An 18,714-nucleotide genomic window follows, 5' to 3' on the forward strand; every position below is an offset into this window, starting at 1 on the left:
TGATGTTATCTCTATGGACAGAATATGAAACCACAATCTGTATGCAACTGGATCATTTTGTGACAGTATTTACTAATCACATTAACCCTTTGATGCACAACATGGGTCTAAAGTGACCTGACTAAGTTTTTATATTCTTTATCCATCCATCCATCCATCCATCCATTCTCGTCCGCTTATCCGGGGCCGGGTCGCGGGGGCAGCAGCTTTGCAATAAATTAATTTCATCATTCAGTATTCCAGGTTTTCCTCAATTAACTTGTTTTTGATCATCATACGTCCTAATTTTTTGTTTTCATTTCTTACTTTTTGAATAAAAAACCTTTTTTGTATCACTACGCGTCTAATGCATGAGGCCATTTTTGACCCATGTGTGTAAACTTGATGTAATTATACAAAACTATTTTTCTTCATAAAGTAAAAAGTCGAAAAATGGATATAATGATCTGTTGTAAGAAAAAAGAAAGATATTCAAACACACAGCCAGCAGGAAATAACATGGGGAATGAATGTGGGTCATTTTTTGACTCATGTTGTGCATCAAAGGGTCAAAAAAGGGTAGAATTTGAAGCGAAATACTGAAATGCAGCATTAAAGAAAATACGAATTAGGGACTAGCCATCAACTGGTTAGATCAAATAAACAAAGCTGCATAAACCTACTTTCATCAGAAGATGGCACTGTAATGTATAGCTGCAGGCTAATGCATCAGTAAAGAGTCGAAGAAGAAAAAGAGAATCAGAAAGAGAAAAAATAAAAAAAAAGGTTGCTAATTGGACAACTTTGAACACATGAAAAACAAAACACTAGCCTATTTTTCCAAAATTCTTCCCCATAAATCTGCTACTTTTTAAAACTTTTTTCTGGTTGATATGCCACATGTAATCTTGTAAATCTCTGACTTTTTTTTTTCCGTAGATTTGCAACTTTAATCTCATAAATTTGGGACTTTTTTTTCAAAATATTACCCATCCTCCCTGGGTCTGTATTTATATATATATATTTTTTTTATAATTGGCCCTAATATGCCGTCATACTGTAAAATTGTGTCACCTATAAATTGAATGTCCAACCCAACAGGAGCTCTGATTGGCCAGCTGGCACAGCAGGAGTCATGTGTGGGCCGAGGTAAAGTCATTTAAATATAAAACGAATTAAACTCCTAAAGCACTTTAAATCTGTCAATTAATGAATCAGAAGTAATCATAAAACACTAATTATTCACACACTATCACATGCCAGGCTCCATAATTCTCGTTCATTCATAAGTTATGACAATAAAGATATCTTCTGTAAAAATGATGTATGTATGGAAAGTTATCAGGGATGAACAATAGTGCATAATTTATTCATACACTAAAACAGGGATCTCAAACTCAAATTAGCTGGGGGCCGCTGGGGGCAGTATCTAAATGACCAAAAAAAGACACAAAACTACTAAAAAAAGACAAAATGACTGAAAAAAGACAAAATTATTTTAAAAAAAAAGACACACAATGACCAAAAAAGACACAAAATGACCCAAAAAATATACAAAATGACCCAAAAAATACACAAAATTAATAAAAAAAGACACAAAATTATTTGAAAAAGACAGAAAATGACAGGGAAAAAAAGACACAAAATGACCAAAAAAGACACAAAATTACTTAAAAAAACACAAAATGACCAAAAAAAGACACAAAATTACTAAAAAGACACAAAATGACCAAAAAAGACAAAATGACTGAAAAAAACACTAAATTACTTTTAAAAAAGACACAAAATGACTAAAAAAATACACAAAATGACCAAAAAAATACACAAAATCACTAAAAAAAGACACAAAATTATTTGAAAAAGACACAAAACTCCGACAAAAAAAGACACAAAATTACAACATTTCCACTTCTTCCCGTAAAAACAACATGGCAGATAATAAACGATCCGGTAGCAGCTGCCTTTCTTTTTGTTAACGTCGTCATAGAAACAAGTGAAACAAAGCTCCAGCTGGAGCAATAAAGGGACCTTCCACACAACATTCATATAAAACTCACATTAAACTTTCATATCAAGGTGGGGGCCACAAAATATCGTCACGAGGGCCGCAATTGGCCCACGGGCCGCGAGTTTGAGACCCATGCACTAAAAGGTTTAACTTTTTCATTCTGTTGATTCATACAGAAAATGTTTAAACATCATCATCCTCCTCATCAGTCTGATGATGACGACTCACTTCATTAAACCTTTTCTCAAAGCTCCTGATTTAAAAAAAAAAAACAACGTGTGAATGAACTTCAAAGACCAACAACAGACTATATTAATTGATATTTCATGATGTTTCTATATCATTAGCAGGCACACCACAGGCTAAACCAGCTATTCCCAACCTTGGGGTCGGGACCCCAATTGGGGTCGCGAGATGATTTCTGGGGGTCTCCAAATCATTTTGGAAGTCAGCTCTGTCTCCACTGTGTTAAAGTGTTCATGTGTTCATGTGGTTTAGTCTTTTTGGTCATTTTGTGTCTTTTTTGGGGGAATTTTGTTTCCTTTTTTGGGTAATTTTGTGTCTTTTTTGGTAATTTTGTGTCTTTTTTCATCATTTTGTGTCTTTTTTAATCATTTTGTGGTCAATTTGTGTGTTTTTTTGGTCATTTTTTGTCTTTTTTTGTCATTTTGTGTCTTTTTTGGTCATTTTGTGTCTTTTTTTGTCATTTTGTGTCTTTTTTTTGGGTCATTTTTTGTCTTTTTTCACCATTTTTTGTCTTTTTTTGCCATTTTTGGTCTTTTTTGGTCATTTTGTGTCTTTTGGTCATTTTGGGTCTTTTTTTGGTAATTTTGTGTCTTTTTTGGTAATTTTGTCTCTTTTTTCATCATTTTGTGTCTTTTTTAATCATTTTGTGGTCAATTTGTGTGTTTTTTTGGTCATTTTTTGTCTTTTTTTGTCATTTTGTGTCTTTTTTTGTCATTTTGTGTCTTTTTTTGGGTCATTTTTTGTCTTTTTTCATCATTTTTTGTCTTTTTTTGCCATTTTTGGTCTTTTTTGGTCATTTTGTGTCTTTTGGTCATTTTGTGTCTTTTTTTGGTAATTTTGTGTCTTTTTTTGGAATTTTGTTTCCTTTTTTGGGTAATTTTGTGTCTTTTTTTGTAATTTTGTGTCTTTTTTCATCATTTTGTGTCTGTTTTTAATCATTTTTGGTCATTTTGTGTCTTTTTGTGGTCATTTTGTGTCTTTTTCTTGTCATTTTGTGTCTTTTTTGGTCATTTTGTGTCTTTCTTTGGTCATTTTGTGTCTTTTTCGGTCATTTTGGGTCTTTTTTTAGTCATTTTGTGTCTTTTTTTAGTCATTTTGTGTCTTTTTTTGTCATTTTGTGTCTTTTTTGGTCATTTTGTGTCTTTTTTTGGTAATTTTGTGTCTTTTTTTGGAATTTTGTTTCCTTTTTTGGGTAATTTTGTGTCTTTTTTTGTAATTTTGTGTCTTTTTTCATCATTTTGTGTCTGTTTTTAATCATTTTTTGTCATTTTGTGTCTTTTTGTGGTCATTTTGTGTCTTTTTCTTGTCATTTTGTGTCTTTTTTGGTCATTTTGTGTCTTTCTTTGGTCATTTTGTGTCTTTTTCGGTCATTTTGGGTCTTTTTTTAGTCATTTTGTGTCTTTTTTTAGTCATTTTGTGTCTTTTTTTGTCATTTTGTTTCTTTTTTGGTCATTCTGTGTCTTTTTTTAGTCATTTTGTGTCTTTTTTTGTCATTTTGTGTCTTTTTGTAGTCATTTTGTGTCTTTTTGTGGTCATTTTGTTTCTTTTTTGTTTCTTTTTTGGGTGATCTGAACTGTGCATGTAAGATTGTGTTCAATGAGCGGGGGTCGTGGACAACATGCAGCTTAAATTGGGGGTCGCGACTCAAAAAGGTTGAATGTGAAAATTAATTTAATGACATGATGTCCATAAAGGCCAATTGCACTGCTGTGTCATCATGCAATAAATCCTGCTATAGAAGGCAGAAGCAGTGCATAACGTGCCGCGATAGCTCCAGACTTTAACGTCTCCTAGCAGCGGAGTTAAAGCAGCAGCAGGCTGCAGCTAGATGAGTCCAGCAGACGGCTGCCTGCTCTGACCTCCACACAGGAAGCACCTGATCCTGATCCTGATCCTGGCAGGAAGCTGCACGCGCTAGGCCGTTCCCCCTCATTAGCAGGCAGAACCCGACCCGTATCGGCGTCAGGGAACCTGGAATGTATGGAGCAGACATCTGCTCCCCATCCAGCCGGAGCCGCTGCAGGAAGAGACAGATGCATCTTCCCTGACACGTCTTCATAAAAACAAAAGGGGGGAAACCTCAGCGGAGGAATACTAATATTATTTGAAGGTGTGTGGATATTTTCCTCCTTTCCCATCATTTTTCTTGATAACAAGAAGCAAGAAGCATCTGGGACACTGGGACAGAAAAAAACTAAATTACTTTAAAAAGACACAAAATGACCAAAAAAGACACAAAATGACAGAAAAAGACACAAAATAAATTAAAAAAAAAGACACAAAATGACAGAAAAAAACTAAATGACTTAAAAAAGACACAAAATGACAAAAAAAGACACAAAATGACTGACAAAGACACAAAATTAAAAAAAAGACACAAAATGACCAAAAAAGACACAAAATTACTTAAAAAAACACAAAATGACCAAAAAAGACACAAAATTACAAAAAAAAGGACACAAAATAACCAAAAAAGACACAAAATGACTGAAAAAGACACAAAATTACAAAAAAAGACACAAAATGACCAAAAAGACACAAAATTATTTAAAAAAAGACACTAAATTACCAAAAGAAGAAATTAAAGGGACTTTCCACACACAACACGGTAAAGTGCCATTCACGTCTTCACGTCTTCATAAAAACAAAAGGGGGGAAAACCTCAGCGGAGGAATATTAATATTATTTGAAGGTGTGAAGGCGGATATTTTCCTCCTTTCCCATCATTTTTCTTGATAACAAGAAGCAAGAAGCATCAGGTGCTGAGCCGCCTCCCATCCACAGGCCTAACAAGCTCCTGGCTCATATATTCACAAAGTGAAGCCATATGAACATAATAACCATCAAATAACGTTAAAAAATATCTTTTCAGAGCCAATTGACAGTTGTTTGTTGCCAAGTGAATGAATAAGGTATTGTAAGATGGAGCTGTGCTTTAGATCCAAACATTGCAAGAGAGAAAGAAGAAGACAGTAGAATAAAAACAGTAGAAGAAGAAAAGATTAAGCAAGAGAGAAAAGGGTTTAAAAAAGAGGTTTCTAATCTAGATGAAGATTAATTACTTTATTAAATCCAACAATGGGGAAATTTAACCTCTGCATTTAACCCATCCTTTCTTTTTACACACAAGTGAACACACACTGTAAAAAATAATCTGTTTAATTTACGGTTAAAATACCGGCAGCTGTGGTTGCCAGAACTTTACCGTAAAAATTACAGTGAGTGGATTTTCTACTGTAAATTTAAATGTAAATATCAGCAAAAACTGTAATTTAGACTGAAAAATCTTATTTTTATTGTTGTTGTTATGTTATTTTTAGGGTTAATGTGTCATTATATATTATATTATATAAATGGAAATGTTATATTTTTACAGCAAAACTGTGTTTCTTCCAGTTTATGACAGTAAAAGTAAAAGTTTTGTGCTATTCTTTGATTTACGGTAATTAAAAGTGTCTAATACGGTGATATACAATTTTTCATTTTACGTCCTATTTCTGATGTATTTGACAGTTATTTCTACAAACATTTTTTTACAGTGTAGCATATTCTTAACAAAGGATTAGTAAACCAGATATTTATTTAGTTAAAAAAAAAAAAAGTCTGTTTTTTTTTCCAACGAAAAAGTCTTTGTGCATGTTTATTTGACATTTCAAGTTTTATGTGACTTTGAAAATGTATCTATTGTTAAGAAAAACAAGAAATAAAGAAGCTTTGCTCCAATGAATATCCATACTAGCATATTCTTAAAGGATTAGTAAACCAGATATTTATTTAGTTGGGAAAAAAACTGTCTTTTTATTTAACGAAAAAGTCTTTGTGCATGTTTATATGACATTTCAAGCAACACTTTTTTACAGTGTACCTTGTGCATGAAATGCGCTCTATAAATAAAGTTGAATTGAATTGAATATCCACATGCTGAGGAGATAGGTAACAAGGTCCTGGCTGCACAAAGTGAAGCCATATGAAAATAATACCCATCAAACAACGTTAAAAAATATGTTTTTCAGAGCACCGCGCTGCATCCAATTGAAAGCTGTTTGTTTCCAAGTGAATGAATAAGGTATGGGAAGATGGAGTTGTGTCTTAGATCCAAGCACTGCAAGAGAGAAAGAAGAAGACAGTAGAAAAAAAACAATAGAAGAAGAAAACAGGAGAAGAAGAAAAGATTAAGCAAGAGTAAAAAAAAGACACAAAATTACTAAAAAAAAAACAGAATTACCAAAAAAGACACAAAATGACAAAAAAAATACACAGAATGACAGAAGAAAAACCTAAATTACTTTTTTTTTTTAATGACCAAAAAAAGACACAGAATTACCAAAAAAGACACAAAATTGTTTTTAAAAAAAAAGACACAAAATTACCAAAAGAGACACAAAATTACCAAAAAAGACACAAAATTACTAAAAAAAGACACAACATTACCAAAATAAGGTATTGGAAGATGGAGTTGTGCTTTAGATCCAAGCATTGCAAGAGAGAAAGAAGAAGACAGTCGAAAAAAAAACAATAGAAGAAGAAAACAGTAGAAGAAAAGATTAAGCAAGAGTAATATGAGTATAATAACCATCAAATAACGTTAAAAACTATGTTTTTCAGAGCGCCGCGCTGTATCCAATTGAAAGCAGTTTGTTGCCAAGTGACTGAATAAGGTATTAGAAGATGGAGTTGTGCTGCAGAGGTGCAGAGATCCAAGCATGGCAGAGCAGGAAGCCCAGAACGTTATCAGTGTAATCCCATAATGGAGCTTCAGGCTGAAAGGAACGCTGCTCGTCCTGCTACTAGACTCCACTCACGGCTCTTTGTGTGCAGAATTACCCTGTAATTGCTTTGGATTGTTCTGTGTAAATGAAAAACACATACAATTAGGATTACATAGACTAACTGCAGAACGTCTCAGGACGCTGTAAACACCAACTTTACACTACACTGTAAAAAATGTCTGTAGATTTTACGGTAAAAACTGCTAAACCATGACAGTAAAAGACGTAAAATGATAAATGAGTTAATTCAGTTTCAGTAAGAATGAAACACTGTAAATGTATATATCAGCCAAAACAGTATGTTTTACTTTTTTTTTTTTTTTTAAATACATTACTCTACTGTAATATTCACTGGCACTGTGTTTGTGTCAAAAATATACTGTTATATATAAACAAACTTGAATATCATGAATAAAGATGAAAGTGGCAAAAGACAAAAACTCAAATTTGTGTGTCATTTTTTGTGTCATTTGTGTCTTTTTTTAATAATTGTGTGTCATTTTGTGTCTTTTTTGGTCATTTTGTGTCTTTTTTTGTCATTTTGTGCCTTTTTTTGGTCATTTTGTGTCTTTTTTGGGTCATTTTGTGTCTTTTTTTGTCATTTTGTGTCTTTTTTTTGTAATTTTGTGTCTTTTTTTGGTCATTTTGTGTCTTTTTTTGGTAATTTTGTGTCTTTTCTGGTCATTTTGTGTCTTTTTTTGTCATTTTGTGTCTTTTTTTTGTAATTTTGTGTCTTTTTTTGGTCATTTTGTGTCTTTATTGGTAATTTTGTGTGTTTTTTTGTCATTTTGTGTCTCTTTTTGGTCATTTTGTGTCTTTTTTAGTCATTTTGTGTCTTTTTTTGGTCATTTTGTGTCTTTTTTAGTCCTTTAGTCCAACATAAAATGTGATTTTGAATCTTTTTTTTACTTTCAAAACACTATCATGCTCAATAAAGAATTTTAAATGTTGCAAATGTGCTTTAATTTCAGAGTACACTGAGACATTAAACTGCATCATTTTCAATTAAATTCTGGAAAAGTTGGTGTGTTCTAAAACTTTTGACCAGTAGTGTATATATCAGCCAAAACAGTATGTTTTACTTCTTTTTTTTATTTTTTTAAATACATTACTCTACTGTAATATTCACTGGCACTGTGTTTGTGTCAAAAATATACTGTTATATATAAACAAACTTGAATATCATGAATAAAGATGAAAGTGGCAAAAGACAAAAACTCAAATTTCTGAGAAAAATAAATCAGATATTCTTTAAGATTAAAACCAGTACATTTACGAGTAAAAAATAAAAATATTTTCTGAGATTTTAGATGCAAATTTAAGTGAAAGCAACTGATATTCTGAGATAAAGTTTTAATGTGTAAGCCATCACTGTCATTTTTGCATTTATCTTTTGTAAAAAAAAATACTTTTTCTAACTGTTAAATGTTCTAAACACAATATCTCTAACAAAAATATACTGTCATATTTAATAGTAAAATCTTATGAAATATTTTCTTGTCAATTATATGGCAGAACAGAGTTTCTTTTGATGGAAAAACTCTTTATTTATACTGTAAAAAATGGAATAAAATGGCAATCTTAAACCTAGCCAATATCTTTTTACCGTAATATTAAAAAAAGTTTGTTTTTTTAGGACATGTAAATGCTGCACATTTATCCTCATTCGTTTTGCACAATTACCAAAAAAGACACAAAATTACCAAAAAAGACACAAAATTACCAAAAAGACACAAAATTATTTAAAAAAAAGACACAAAATTACCAAAAAAGACACATAATTACCAAAAAGACACAAAATTACCAAAAAAGACACAAAATTACCAAAAAGACACAAAATTATTTAAAAAAAAGACACAAAATTACCAAAAAAGACACATAATTACCAAAAAGACACAAAATTACCAAAAAAGACACAAAATTACCAAAAAGACACAAAATTATTTTTTAAAAAAGACACAAAATTACCAAAAAAAATAGGATGATTCTATCACATATGAGATACGATTCCCCTGTGGACAAGAGAAATCTTAATCTTAAACCTAGCCAATATCTTTTGACCGTAATATTTTAAAAAAGTTGCACTGTATTTATTACGGTAAAGTTCTGGCAACCACAGCTGCTGGTTTTTTACCGTAAAAACAACAGTTTGTTTTTTTAGGACATGTAAATGCTGCACATTTATCCTCGTTTTGCAGCATCGTGCATGCACTGCATCTTCATATAATGTCCCCACACTACACACACACACACATATACACACACACACACATAGCCCACTACTAACCAATGATTTTCTCATTCCAGAGCAATATCCCCTGCGTGAAGCAGATGTAAGGAGAAGAGGAGGATGATTCTATCACATATGAGATAGGATTCCCCCGTGGACGGCGGCGAGGAGCAGGAGATAGAGCAACGGAGGGGAGACGGGGGGGGGGGAGGAGGGGAGATTGCCTGTCTGTAACCGGCCTTTCAGGAAAAAAAAAAAGAAAGTAAAGACTCTTGGATTTCTCTTGACTGTAGCCAACAGCTTCCAGTCAGTAAAAAGGCCATTTTGTTCTGCTTAAAAACTCTGTTTGATGCTGATAGACAGCAAACTGCAACAATGTCTGGATCTTTAGTCTAATACCAGGGGTCTCAAAGTCTAATATTAATATATAATACCTGGGGGCCGCTGGAGGCAGTAACAAAATGATCAAAAAATGACACAAAATGACTAAAAAAAGACACAAAATGACCGAAAAACGACACAAAATGAAAGAAAAAAACTAAATTACTTAAAAGAGAAAAAAATGACCAAAAAAAGACACAAAATTATTTAAAAAAGACACAAAATTACCCCAAAAAATGACACAAAATTACAAAAAGACTCAAAATTACTATAAAAAGACACAAAATTACCAAAAAAGACACAAAATTACCAAAAAAAGACACAGAATTACCAAAAAAAGACAAAAAATTACCAAAAAAGACACAAAATTATTAAAAAAAGACAGACAATTATTTAAAAAACACACAAAATTACCAAAAAAAGACACAGAATTACCAAAAAAAGACAAAAAAATACCAAAAAAGACACAGAATTACCAAAAAAAGACACAAAAATACCAAAAAAGACACAGAATTACCAAAAAAAGACAAAATTATTCAAAAAAGACACACAATTACCAAAAAGACACAAAATTACCAAGAAAAAGTAATTAAAGGGACCTCCCACACACAACACGGTAAAGTGCCATTCATATAAAACTCGCGATGGCCGCAATTGGCCCGCGGGCCGCCAGTTTGAGACCCCTGGTCTAACAGGTCCTACTGTAGCAAGTTGTTCACGTAGTGTGCATAATAAAAAATCTTTTCTACAAAAACGTAACAGATTGATTGGGGATGCATGGTATAAATCGGGCTTATAAATCAATTATTGGCTAATAATGACACATTTATGTTATATTCATGATATGGAAAATGAAATTATAGCCAATAAATCATTGGCCCATAATACAAGGGGCGTGTCAGTGCCCCACTTGGGCAACTGACTTGCGGGGGTGACATGAACTACATCTGTTTACACCCACACACGTGTTGAAATAACAAAATGTTTTAAAAACTAAAATGTGCATCATAGTTTATGTAAGTCTACATCCCGCCGCTGTCACCTCTGAACTTTGCCAACTTTAAGTCAAGTTTTGAGTTTCTCTCACTAAACTAGCTTTCGATTCCAAATCTCTGGAGATATTTATTCGGTGTCCATACTCTCATTTGCACTTTGGTCCTCGCTGCATTCTGGCAAAATCATATAAATAAATGCTGATTATGACTAATGATAATGATAGTTTATACTCAGTAGGCTGTTTTATCTTAATTGCAAGGCTCAAAATACAGTTTGGTGCTCCAGTCCGACATTTTTTCTCTTTTTTTGGCCAACGCTGGCTCCTTTGTTAGTAAAAGTTAGTAAAATTTTGTCTTTTTTGGGGGGACAGGAGATATTTATGGGGACATAGCAGTACAACAAAAGATGTCACACACACATAGTGTACATCATCTAAAAGCTGGGAAGAATCATTTGAGATGTGTTTCTGCACTGTGTCAAGTTTATGTAGTCAGAAATCTGTATAATAAAAACTAAAAAAAACTGTGTCATAAGTTTATAATGTATAAGGGCTTATAACATTATGATTGACTTAATTAATTGATTGATTGATTCCCATTCAATAATGTCTCATAACCTTTTGTAGCACAGACTTTAGGTAAAGTGTAACCACTGTTGACCATTCAGGAATTAATGAAAAAAATGGTCAGCAATCCTTATAAAATACTAAATTAAGACATGAAGACATTTAGGAACAATATCGGAAAAAGTTGTGCTGTGTTTTAGCATGAAAAACGTTTAAATTTTGCCAACTGGATGACTAGTCTGCTCTGTAAACTGCTGAGAAACCACATTTGTGTCAATATATCTATGAAAAGCTACACATTCTCTGAATGCTCTGGGTCTCCAGTTGGTGGATATAAAGAGTCATGAGGTCATTAATGAGGTCAGAGGTCAGATATGTTGTGGTACATATATTGCGGCTCGTTTCACGCTTGCGGTTGTAAAAAAGGCTGCAGTTTATGTGGATTTATTTCACAAAACCACTGACCTAGCTTTAAGGCAAAAAACTTCCTGGTAAGGAGTTATAAAAAATAGTTTAAACAGTTAAAAGTTACTTTAAAAAACATGATCCCCGTAACTTAAGTTAAACACGTCGCACACTTGCAGTTGTAAAAAAAGGCTGCACTTTCTGTGGATTTATGTTAGAAAACAACTGACCTAAGTTTAGGGCAAAAAACTTCCTGCTAAGGCTTTATAAAATACAGTTTAATCAAATCAAATCCACTTTATTTATAGAGCCCTTTAAGACAGCGTTAGCTGATACAAAGTGCTGTACATGGCAGGACAGACCAACAATAAAACAATAAAAACAAAGAACAAACAAAAACAACTAAAACAAAGCGAGTCTCATGCTGGGTAAAACAAAAAACAGTAAATAAAAGTGGGTTTTAAAATTAATCTCATTTTAAAAAACCACAAAGAACAAATAAAAACAAAAAATAAAACAGAGCAAAGGCTCATGTTGAGTTAAAAGCCAGTGAATAAAAATGGGTTTTAAGATTCCTTTTAAAAGTTTAAACAAATATAAGTGAAGTGAAATTTACAGACGGTGAAATATGTAAATATAGCTTGTTTTTCGCTGCCATATGTTGACACATACTGACGTTTATTGAGGGGAGAAGAGGCTGAAACTACATTATGAACTTCAAACACTAAAATGTTTAATTATCAGCTGAAAAAAATCCACATTGTGCATCCCTTTGAATAAGTTTTAGTCTTTAGTCATCCTTCTTTTTCTGTCTTTCTCAGCATTTCCTTTCTTTGTTTTGTTTGTCTGCTGTAGGTAAAGCGAGGCAAACACCCACCATGCCGTGCAGTTGTTATATGAAGGACCCCCCATTTTCCAAAACTCTAATTATAGGGACGGTTTTGCTGAGTCCACCTGATCTTTTTCTCTGCATATTCAGCTGCCCAGCTCCTCTCCAGTCTGCTACTACTGTCCAGTGAGCAGCTACAGTATAATATCAACTGTTAAACATTTACTGAAAACACTTTGACAGAAATTTGAGAGGCAGGAGTGATAGCATAGCTCATTTAATACCTCCAACACCAAGAACAAACATATTCAAACGCACAGTTATCCATCGTTCAATAATGTCATGGAACTTTTTGCCTCCTCGCATCTCTAGCACGCAAAACAAATTGTCATTCAAAAAATTACTTAAGACACACTTGATGCAGCCCACCAAATTAATGATTACTAATATGTTGCGATTTATTTTGTTTTCTTATTAGGGACCGAGCACTAATGGTGCGAGGACCCTATTGTAATTGGTCAGATTCTTATTATTATTTTTAGGGGGAATATATCGCTTATTTGAGGCCTTTATCATATTCAAAAACTCGCCATATTCGGAATTCACATAAATCAGATTTGAAATTTACGTATTCTGGTACTTGCGGGAATGGACCTTGCAAAATGACTCACTAGCGCCCCCTCAAACTTTTCAAAACAGCCTCACAATATAGGTTTTTTTCACATAGACACACGAAAGTTGGTACATATGTGTATCATGGGAAGATGCACCAAAAAGCCTCAAGAACCCATACCCGAAAACGTACAGGAAGTCGACCATCTTGGATTGAATATCGCACTTGTCATCGTTTTTGGCCATTTCCAGGTCGCATACTTTAACGAACTCCTACAGATTTTATCCAATTGACTTCAAACTTGGTCAGTAGCATCACAACGACTTTGGGATCAAAAGTTGTATAAATCTTTACCGCCTGTCACACTATGTGGGCGTGGCATGGCGGCAAAATATGGCGTCTCGCCATCTAACACCAGACTGGATAACTTGACCATCCATTGTCCAATCTGTCCCAAATTTCACACACGTGATTAGAGTCCAGCCCGGGACACACCCACGTGTCCATCTTCACAGACAGTCATAGCGCCCCCTACTGGCTACAGGAAGTAACATGTTTTACACCTACCACAAGCACAGTGGTAGGAGACACGCACTTTGGGACGCATAGGGACTGAGCCCACAGCGCCGCGTCCAACGTGCCCTACCCTGACGGCTCCACTTTGCTCGGTCCCGTTCAGTCCTGCTTGCAGGCCTAGTTTTATTTACTTTTCTCTGCTATATCTGTAGCCGGATGATTCTTCCTTTTAAATGTTCTCTAATGAAATGACAAATTATAAGTGTATACAGCTGATATTGATTGACAGATATACATCTGAATTAATGATTTTTGCAGTATAACATTTGTCGGGTAAATATGAATGTAGAATTTTTTAACAGTATTGCATGTATGTATTAATTGAGTTTGTTATTGTTTTTCTTGTATGTACTGTTTTTCTTTATGTTGTTTGTATGTAATGTTCTATGTCTTTTTAGGGACCCCAGGAAGACTAGCAGTCACCAAGGCGTCAGCTAATGGGGATCCATTCAATAAACAAATACATTTATTTCCCTGGCACATATTTCTTTAGCTGCTCTGAGGATTTGAGCAGCACCGGCTCCCTCCTACTGCTGCCCCCGACACAGGTGGGACATAATGGAGCCACACAAATACTGCATCATGAGACAATTTTTCGCCCGGGGCTTTCTCTCTGGCAATTCTGCACTAATTCATGGCCTTATATTAGGCATGTCAAACAGTTCACAGCAGGTGGAGAGATAACAGTGGAGAGGGAAACCTATTATCAGAACACATCTACTTAATCATGTTCTCATTGTGCTAACCACTTGAAAATGCATTGTTAGTGAAATGAAACAGTTTCTTGCTAATGAGAAGTCTCAGGAGGCAATTTTTTGAAGATATATCCGTTATCTCACAGATTACTTTTTTGTCAGAGCTCAGCACAATGTTCATCTTAACAAACAATTTAATCTGAGTGGACATTTTCTTGCAGTGAAGAAGCAAATATCCCAAACAGATTAAAGTCTATATAAGCTCACTCATTTTTAATGTTCATTGTCAGTGTAGAAAGTGCATTTAACTTTATATGACTTTATTTTTTTAACATGTCAGGATGTTAAGTTACCAGTAATCAAGATAAAATAAAAATAAAATTAATAATAATAACAGTAATAATAAATAAATGCTGCTGACTCTGGCGCTGACTCTAATCCTGATTGCGGAGATGCAGCAGGAGAAGGAGGAGGAGGAGGACTCTGAGGAGGATTCTGAGGAGGAGGAGGAGATCCCCCCCCCCTCCTTTACAAGAGTCTGAAGAATCTTAAACACTGCATGAAGGAGCTTAATAAGAGGAGGAAGGAGGAGAAGCTTGAGGAGCAGTCAAGGTCCATCACTACAACAGAGACTTCTGAAAACACAATATAAATCTATTCATAAAAAAATAAAACATAACAAAATAATTTGAAAAAATCTACTTGTTTAGTTGATGTTGTTTTTTGACATATGTTGGGTTTCTCTTGGTTTTTAAAAAAAATCACTGAATCAGATTTAAAATAAATAGATTGAATAACGTCAATAAAAGTATTTCATTTAAATAACAACAATTTAAACTAGAAAATTTCCTCTGGGGAAATTCTGAAAGGGCCACGGGGGCTACTGCCGGTGTGTGTACACTATGATGAGATTCTTCAGAGATTTCAAACAATTAATACTAGTAATGTTATGATACTATATAATATACAAGGAGCACACCTACAACAAGCATTCCTTCTCAAGTGACAGCAGCCAGAGGTGGACGGACTGGAATTTCTGGCCTCGAACAGAAAGCATTTTTGGCAAAACCATAATACCTATCATTGATCCGACTTCACTTTGAGCATCCTGAGTTCTTCCTGAACGTCTACATATGTTCATGTTCATAAAAATGAAAAAATAGCTTTGTTAGAGCGATCTAAAAAAACTGTTACATCTCCCTTTTTCAGAAATCTTCCTGCGTTTTTAATATGGGAGCCAATGAGGCTGTTGGTGGTGTTGGTGGATTATCTGTGCGTCCTACGCCCAAACTATAACTCTGACAGCTTTACCAGAGGATTGTGAGGGAGAAGACTAATTTTCCTACGTTTCTATGTATAAATTATTTCTGTAGAGTGAAATTTGCAGCCTGGAGCGCAGTTTTCAAATTTATTTTTTGACAGTTTTACCTCTCCCTCTACACTCTGGTGATGATGTCACACACTGTGACACGAACATTCAACAAAAATGATCATGGTCATTGAACAGGGATTGATAAAAAACTATATGACCTATCGAAACGTGGATTTAGACACCGATACACAAGACTTGTGTCTACTGTTTAAAGTTTAAATGGAGTCTCTAGGTGAAATTATGCCGGAGAAGTAGACGTTGAAAAATGTTTTTAGCTCATTTTTTTTAGGCCATCCCATTCACTTCAATGCTTAATTTTGGGCAGTTTTTCGCGACTTATGCCGCGGAAAATTTGTATTCCGTAGAGAAAAGTAATAGCATATCGATCCTGATCAAACCGCATGTTTTGATATATAATTTGTAGCGGTAGCGGGACGAAATTGTGTCCGAAAGAAAAAGAAAAATTAGGGGGGAAAAGCATTTTATAGGTAGAGTTTTGATTATTTGAAAATATTTTCCAATTTGCTTAAAACTGAATGGATGCATACATTTTTGCATACATACATTTAACTTCATTCAACTGTTTTTATATGTCAGGATGTCAAGTTAGCAGTAGTCAAGCGAAAATATAAAAAAAATGAAAATAAAATGAATAAAACTAATAAATAAAATTAAAATAATAATAATGATACATTTAAAAAATAGAGAAAAAAAGCATTTTATCGTTAGAGCTTTGATTATTTTTTACAGTTTGCTTAAAAATGATTGGATGTATTAATATTCACATATGTACATCTAAAGAGTTTTCAAACAAGTCACATCATGTTGTTTGTTTTCATGTTGTTATATTAGGTAATTACGTATCCAACACAAGCACACAGCCCTGGTGTTCATTACATGTTACTCTCTTCAAAAGTAATGTACATTTATTTCCCTCTGAGCGAAATAACTGCTGCAGCTGTAACTGATTACAGTCATTTTTTTCTGATAATTTGCAACCTGCTTATCTTCAAAAATCAAGATAACTCTGCCTCTCTCTCGTGATAAACAAAACTGTGAAGAGTTTATTGCAAAAAAAACAAAAAAACAAACAGATAAAAACCAATTCTTAATAATACAACAGCCGCTTGACTGATTTTCATTTTGAGTGGACAATTTAAAAAATCTGTTATTATAAATTGGAGACATCTTATCTGTTTGATTGATATTCCCTGAATTTCCTCACGCAAAAAACAGCATCATTTGGATAAATAAATACAAACAGATATCTGATTGTGCAAATAAACATTTCCATTCTTTTTCTTGATAAAAATCAACATTGTGCAAATAAATCCTCCTCAAGGAAAGTTCAGTTTTCAGGTGTTTCCTATCTCACTGCCTGATGAGACCTGCTGGCTTTCATCCTGGCCTCATATTCAAAGACTCATTTATACCTTGGAAGTCAGGTGGAGTCAATTAATTAACTAATTAATTAACGAAAAATGCTAATTACAAGGAACATTATTTGGGGACTATGGGTTGGATATCAATTTGATGCTACAAATTAAATCTGATACAGAAAAAAATACATGCTTTGGCTTTACTTCTTTATATTTTTTACTCATTTATTGTGACAATAAGACTGTAGGTGTAAATAACATTAAATTTTTTTGGAAAAAAACAAAAACAGCAAAAATACTGACGACTGGAACGCTAAATATTGATACTGGGCGGCCATGAATCGATATAATATTGCTAAATATTGCGAAACTATGCTGTATTGATTTTTCCCCCCACCTCTAATGAATAATAGCACTTTGTGTCCTTGCTATGTTTCTGGACTTCATCCTTGCTTGTGTTGTATTACTCTCATTTGTACGTCGCTTTGGATAAAAGCGTCTGCTAAATGACATTGTAGAATTATGTGGATTAAATATCTAAAAAATGTCCTTACTTTCAATCAAGAACTTCAAGAAGAAAGAGTATCACATTTTTTAACTTTTTTTTAAACACATTTGAATTTTTTTTCTCTTAAATATCACCTCCTAGCACTGCAAAAAACAGTGATTTAAGTTGGTAAAACTTGGAAATATAAATTATTGACATTTAGGGCAATAATGTAAGTTAGCACAACAAAGGAAGCCAGTTGTCTGCTCAAAAACAAGTTGGTGAGTTGTTGTTACTTATATCTTTAAGTTGGGGTTCACAACAAGGGACAATAGTTCTGATAACTCTTATTTCTTTGTTGGGAAATTTGGTCATTAGCGAAAAGCTAGCGGCTAACTGATGCTAGCGGCTAACTGATGCTAGCGGCGCTGCTTGTTACAGCTACAAGAGTAGCCATTAGCATATCAATGCTAACTTAACATTGTGGTCGCAACATTAGCTGACATTTCATAGCGGCGTTACAATCGTGCCAATTCAGCACATTGCAGAAGTTAGCAGAAGTAAGGATTAAAAGTTATTACAATGTAAAATTATAATTTTGTTGAGTTGACAAAAATCTGAATTCAGAGTTGAGCAAACTCAAAAACAAAACTTAAAATATTTAGTTTAATTGTCCAACTTAAAAATGTATCGAAGTTTGTTGCCTTGAAATTTTGAGTTCACCCAACTTTTCTTTTTTTGCAGTGTGTTAGTTGTTTAAATACATTCTTAAGAGTAATTAAATATCATCAATACAGCCGAATCTATGATAACGTCACACCACGGAGGCTCCTTACCGCATCTGAGTTGCTGTTCACGCAGGTTGCGAAACTCCAGTCCGTGCAGGTGAGTGGGGAACACACACACCGTGTCGTTGCCGATCCTCACCGAGTTGCTGCGAGCCCAGAGGAGCAACCACTTCAGCTGACAGTCACAGAACAAAGTCTCCGTGCTGAAGTGCCTGGTGGGAAAACCAGCACAGTTACAACCTGTGTGGGTTTGTTTCTAGATTTGAGTGATTTTATTCTTTCAACAGTCATTTATCACAGCAGGCGTTTTGTCGTAGATTAAGTTTAATTCAACTCACTGCTCACTAGGCGACCTATATAATGTAATGCAATGTATAATGAATATACATTTTTTTT

General features: G+C 33.9%; 1 protein-coding gene across 1 annotated transcript in view; it reads right to left on the reverse strand.

Moving 5' to 3' along the window:
* LOC131993242 (adhesion G protein-coupled receptor A3) overlaps positions 1-18,714 on the reverse strand; it is a 436,008-nt gene that overhangs the window by 332,594 nt on the left and 84,700 nt on the right. Inside the window, exon 6 of the mRNA XM_059359047.1 lies at positions 18,367-18,530. Within this exon, the coding sequence (XP_059215030.1) occupies positions 18,367-18,530 (164 nt within the window). The remainder of the gene's footprint in view (positions 1-18,366; positions 18,531-18,714) is intronic.

The sequence above is a fragment of the Centropristis striata genome, chromosome 20, assembly GCF_030273125.1.
Source record: "Centropristis striata isolate RG_2023a ecotype Rhode Island chromosome 20, C.striata_1.0, whole genome shotgun sequence".
NCBI classification, from domain to species: Eukaryota; Metazoa; Chordata; class Actinopteri; order Perciformes; family Serranidae; genus Centropristis; species Centropristis striata.